Here is a 6,236-nt window from a genome sequence, read left to right as displayed (position 1 = left end):
TATCCGCCGAGGCTCGTCCGCAGGCCCGCGAGCGAGCCGCCGGCCCGGCCGCCGCCGCCGCCCCGGCCGCCCCGCTGGGGGCGAGTAAGAGGAAGAGGTGTCAGGTCTGCCCACCCAAGAAGGACGCCAAGACACACACAGCGTGCTGCAGGTGTAAGAAATACATCTGCAAAGGCTGTTCACACCCATACTGTCACACTTGTGCCCACTGGGCCTTTAGCCAAGACGGGACAGAGTGACCCCGGGGGGGGACACTGTGTGCTAGGCATAATAGAAGGACAACGGGAGGGTTATCTTGAACCTCTCTTCAAATAGTACTGTAAATAAAGCTCGTAAGATGGGATACTATGGTGGTGAGTATACTGTATTTAGATTGGACAATGTGCCTTACCTGAGTTTACAGGGCCGGTCCCACTATGAATGTTTTCCTTGGACTCTAAGGTTTTCAGCCAATGATGAGTAGAGATGTTGAAAGGTTGTAGTGCTTGTAAAATAAAATAAAACAATGAGCTCTCTGGCATAATCGGCCCGGTTCCATTTCCATCCCTAGCTCCTACCTCTTCAGTACACAGTAAATCAAGGAGAGTTGGAATCATAGTGTTCACTGGAGTTATCTTAACCCTCAACAGAGTGATTTGCTCCCTGGAGTGATAACTGGTGTTCATTTGGATGTGTACTTTTAACTTCCTTAAGAGTAACCAGAGAGAGGGATTGATATCTATGGAGGATCCACAGCCCCCTTACATTGCTTTGGAGTACAGTGCAAGAAGTGCTATATTCACTGTGTTAAAGTTTTCTACCACATTTTCAGAGTTGATTCAGCAGTGTTCATTTCCATTAACTCTCACAGCGGGGGGGGCTTCATTATATTTCCCAGCATGCTCTGTTGCGGGTTGATTTTTAGAATTATTTGTTTCAATATCTGTGTTTTCGCATGTACTTTGATTGTTATTGATCTTATGCTACACAAAGATAAATAACTTACATTTTTCTAAACTAATCGAATCCGTAAGAGGTTACTGAGATGGTTGTTCCAGTTTAGGTGATCTAGGTGTTCTCAATATACTCAGTCTTTACTCTGACAATCATTTTGAATGCAGGTTGCGGGTGATGAAAAGATGAAATTGTTGGATAGCCTCGCTAGAGATCACTAGACATCACTTAGCAAGCCAGCATAACGTAATCATTTACTCAAAAGGAACACTGGGAAATATGCAAATAAGTCTTTACACCCTACAGTAAAAGGTAGTGAACTGCTAGAGTAATGTACTCTGATGGAGTTGATTGTTAATTTAAAACACATAAAAGTGTGAAATGGCATGTAGTTACATTTATTCAACTCTGAGAGTTTAATATGTACTCTATTTAGTGGATATGTACAAAAAAAATCTTATCTACCCCATGACCAGGTTGGTTTTAACAAAAAATGTGGGTGGAACCATTAACCCCCAAATGGTGTTGAATGTGACTCCATGGGAGTTAAATGAACTCTTGTAATTGTACTGTGTAGCATGCTGAAATGGAGCCAGGACAAATGAGTCAGGCACCCACAAGCCTCATGGTGGTGTGGTGGTGTCAATACCTGGGCTAGAGGCTGCTGGGTTCTGGGTGAACTGCTGAGCTGATAGCAGAAACATGACTTCCACAGATGAACTAGAGAGGAGGGTGTTCTGGTCCAAACAGTCCAGGAGCTCAAAGCCTACATGGACACCAGACACTAGATTAGTTTACACTACAGGAGGTATCAGACACAGAGTGGCCTCAGAGAGAGAAACAGGGCTGTTTTTAACTAGGCCAGTCAGTTATGAACAAATTCTTATTTACAATGATGGCCTACCTCAGCCAAACCCTAACCCAGACAATGCTGGGCAAATTGTGCACCGCCCTACGGGACTCCCAATCACTGCCAGTTGTGACACAGCCTGGAATCGAACCAGGGTCTGTAGTGATGCCTCCAGCACTGAGCTGCAGTGCCTTAGACCGTGCGCCACTCGGGAGCCCTTTTGATTTTGGTTTTGATATGAAACCATATGGTAGGTGAAAGCAACATGGTGTAAGCTTAGCAGGTATTTGCTTTCCATATCAATGCAGAAACAAGAAAGGAGAGAACGCTTATGTATGAGGTGTGGCCCAACTCACCAGGTACACTCTTGGCGAACTGCAGCAGCCTCTGAGAGGGAGGGCATGCCATGTCTGTTAGTCTGTCTCCACCAACCTCTGTACAAGTCCACTCAAACACCTGCAGAAAAAAACTGCCTGAATAAGCTCTCGATGAGATTAGTAGAAAAATGACAACATATCTTTAAAATCTCAATCCATAACAATTACTATTCTTATCAGCGACCCACCCTACAGTGTGTAGTGTCCTGCGTACTGTACTGCCGATGAGCCTCCACCATCCTGTCCAGCACATGCTTCTGTTCTACTGACAAATTTGCAGACACTACCTGTTACAGGAAGAAGCATGCCTGCCCACACCCAGGCAAACCTACAACAATAAAACTAAGAATTTAATTAACATTAATTGGAATTTTCAGAAGAATCAAAAGTTGTATCTTTTCATAACAACTTTTTCAGGTAAGTTTAGTCAGATAAATCTGCCACTGTGACGCTTTTTAAATGCTAAATCTCTCTCCACTTGTTTGTCCCATCTATTCCCTTTTCCATTCCGCATTTTCCCCCTTGTATGACCATTATTATACCAAACTCAACATAGATCCAAGTGGTGAAAGCATTCCGTAGTCCACTTTATGATGGCATTGAGAAGCCGGAATCCAAGAACTCCATCCACGACTTCATGGCACACCCGGAATTTCTCATCAATGACTCGGTCCACAACATCCCCTTGATTGACGAGACAGACATTGAAACCGAAGAATCAGAGCGCTCAGACTGCAACAACGTTCGCCTGGCTCTTCGTCAAGCTCCTCCCCTTGCCAAGCCCCCTCAGCCACCCTCTCGCCACCGCTCCGCCTCCCGCCCCGCCCCCTACCGCCAGCAGAGCCTCCCCGTTACACTCAACTGCAACAACAACGCCACTGCTGCTGCTGAGAATGGAGATCATCTGACCCCAAAAGATGCAAGACTACCAGCTGCTTCTCTCTGCCGCCCCGCCAGCCTATTGCACAACGTGGAGACCTGTTTATAACTACGATCTGGGGACATGGTTGATAAGAAGGGAGAGGAAACACCGATGACTTTGATGGACATGGATGTAACCCAACAAAGAGGGAATGAAGATGAACTGGACACAGAAAGAGAAAGTATTACCTGGAAATAACATTGTATAGACCGATGGTTTTATGGATTGTTTCGTTGCCCGACCTTTTCCCCCACAGCCACTGCTTTTAGCCTGCACTCTCTGCTTCAAAGCACTCTCAAATCCTCACAAAAAGCTCCACAGTCCAACGATGCTAACCCCACCAGACTCTGATAAAGACACTTTTGAAATGTATATCTAGGCACGCAATAGAGGAGTGATTGGTGTAGTAGAGAGAAGAATGAACTGGAATTGATTATTTTCCTTTTGATTGAAATAATGAAAGACTCAATGGAAAGTGGAATGGGGTTAATTCATTCGGCTTTTTAAAAATATTATTGTCCAAATTATTACTGTTGTTATTACTACTGCAATTACTACTACAATTATTATATTCCAGTTAATGATGCTTCATTGATTAGCTTTATCTATCCATGTATGTATGTATGATGTATGTTTGTATGTATTGTTTGTTTGCTTAACTGCTGTATTTGTCTCCTTGTATTTCTGTTTTTATATACTCCTTCTGGTCATGTCCTTCTTTTCCTTTTCTGTGTTTACATGTGTTGTGTATGTCTTGAAAAAGAAAAAAATAAATATAACTATAGAAATAAATTTATAAACACATACAACAACTTCAAAACACAAAAAGGTAACAATATAGTACATCTGCTATTAAAACAAAGTCACAAATTAAAAGTAGTACTCATGGTTTTGGTTCTTCTCTTCATGTAGATATGTCTTGAATTAAGTTATTTATTTGGACACTACCATGAACAGAGGGGACAACTTAACTGAGTATTCAAAATATTAAGTTGCGCATAAAGATTAAAGGAATTTATTTAAGTGATTATTTTATTAATCCCTGTTCATTCTCTTTATTTTTGTTTTTCATAACACAAAATGAAAAGGAAATGATTACTTTATGTACTTTAGAATCTATCACACAATATCAGTGTGTATGTTTTATGTATTTCTACTCGACTATGCTTTACTGCTGTCAACTGTGATCAATAGTGACAACTTTCACAGGGGCACAGATAGATATCAGAACAACATCCATTGAATACATTTTTACTTTTACATTTTACTTACGCTTCTACACTACATCGTTTTAAGAACATTTTCGTTTTTCGAATGTTGCAAATAGGATGTCCAGCTTTGTGGAGCACTTGTTAAAGCCGTCTGAATGTTTATATTTCAGCAACCATGAGAAATAATTCCTTATATCACAGTGTATGTTCGTAGGGAGTGATGTGGTTACAATAGAAGTTGGACAACTGAGGTATCTGTAAGGTGTATTCATTATGGCTGCAGTGGCAGTATTGAGTAGCTTGGATGAAAGGTGCACAGAGGTGCCCAGAGTAAACGGCCTGCTCCTCAGTCATAGTTGCTAATATTTGCATAAAAGTATTACTATTGGATAGACAACGCTCTGAAGTTTCTAAAAATGTTTGAATTATGTCTGTGAGTATAACAGAACTCATATGGCAGGCAAAAACCTGAGAAGTTCCACTTCCTGTTTGGATTTTTTCTGGGGTGGCAGATTTTCAACCAAGCTCTCATTGAAATTACAGCGAGATATTGATGAGTTTTCACTTCCTACGGCTTCCACTAGATAGAACTTTGTCTGATGACTCTAATGTGAAGGGGGGCTGAAGGAGACAGGAATTAGTCACCACTGCCACGAGCTGACCATGTTTTGACCACACGCTTTCACGTGATAGACAGCTCCGTTCCATCGCTCAACTGAAGTCAATCTAATTCTCCGGTTGGAACTTATTCAAGATGTATGTTAACAACATTCTAAAGATTGATTCAGTACATCATTTGACATGTTTCTACTGACTGTTATGGAACTTTTGGACATTTCGTCACGTTATAGTGGACGCGCTTTGTGACTTTGGAATTGTTTACCAAACGCGCTAACCAAAGTAGCTAATTGGACATAAATAACGGACATTATCGAACAAATCGAGCATTTATTGTGGACCTGGGATTCCTAGGACTGCATTCTGATGAAGTTCATCAAAGGTAAGGAAACATTTATCATGTATTTTCTGGTTTCTGTTGACTCCAACATGGCGGCTAATTTGGCTATTGTTCTGACCGCCGTCTCAGATTATTGCATGGTTTGCTTTTTCCGTGTTTTTTTTTTTTTATCTGACACAGCGGTTGCATTAAGGAGAGGTATATCTAGAATTACATGTGTATAACTTGTATTATCATCTACATTTATGATGTGTATTTCTGTTGAAACGATGTGGCTATGCAAAATCCCTTGATGTTTTTGGAACTAGTGAATGTAACGCGCCAATGTAACCTCAGATTTTTTTATATAAATATGAACTTTATCAAACAAAACATGCATGTATTGTGTAACATGAAGTCCTGTGAGTGTCATCTGATGAAGATCATCAAAGGTTAGTGATTAATTTTATCTCTATTTCTGTTTTTGTGACTGCTATATTTCGCTGGAAAAATGGCCTTGCTTATTGTGGTTTGGTGGTGACCTAACATAATCGTTTGTAGTGCTTTCGCTGAAAAGCATAATTGAAATCGGACACTTTGGTGGGATTACCTTTAAAATGATATAAGACACATGTATGTTTGAGGAATTTTAATTATGAGATTTCTGTTGTTTGAATTTGGCGCCCTGCACTTTCACTGGCTGTTGTCATATTGATCCCGTTAGTGGGATGCAGCCATAAGAAGTTACATTTTTTTCTGATGTGAGCCACAATTGATACCAATGCTGTAATGCTGTATTGCACTAGTCTGCCAAGCTACTACTGTCAACCCAAAACATCCTAGGTAAGTGTAAAATCATGAACATTTATATTTTAACAAACTTCCTCTTTAAACTCCAAGAGAACACTGTGTAACAGACCTACCAGAGCACTGTGTGGCAGTATATGACCAGGTGGTTGATTACGCTTCACCATGAACACAACACAAACAGGATGACTGCCAAGGG

At 41.0% G+C, this 6,236-nt stretch overlaps 1 protein-coding gene across 1 annotated transcript in view; it reads right to left on the bottom strand.

The window, feature by feature from the left end:
- The window catches only part of LOC129861444 (bile acid receptor-like), a 23,257-nt gene extending 20,543 nt beyond the window's left edge, over positions 1 to 2,714 (bottom strand). Inside the window, exons 1-5 of the mRNA XM_055932822.1 lie at positions 2,703 to 2,714; positions 2,349 to 2,447; positions 2,140 to 2,239; positions 1,583 to 1,699; positions 392 to 484 (exon numbers count right to left, since the gene is read on the bottom strand). Coding sequence (XP_055788797.1) covers positions 392 to 484; positions 1,583 to 1,699; positions 2,140 to 2,239; positions 2,349 to 2,447; positions 2,703 to 2,714 — 421 coding nt within the window. The remainder of the gene's footprint in view (positions 1 to 391; positions 485 to 1,582; positions 1,700 to 2,139; positions 2,240 to 2,348; positions 2,448 to 2,702) is intronic.
- Positions 2,715 to 6,236: the final 3,522 nt, after the last annotated feature.

Source organism: Salvelinus fontinalis, chromosome 8, assembly GCF_029448725.1.
Source record: "Salvelinus fontinalis isolate EN_2023a chromosome 8, ASM2944872v1, whole genome shotgun sequence".
In the NCBI taxonomy this organism is placed as follows: Eukaryota; Metazoa; Chordata; class Actinopteri; order Salmoniformes; family Salmonidae; genus Salvelinus; species Salvelinus fontinalis.
The sequence above is the reverse complement of the archived record's forward strand: the minus strand, read 5'-3'. Positions and strand labels throughout refer to the sequence as shown.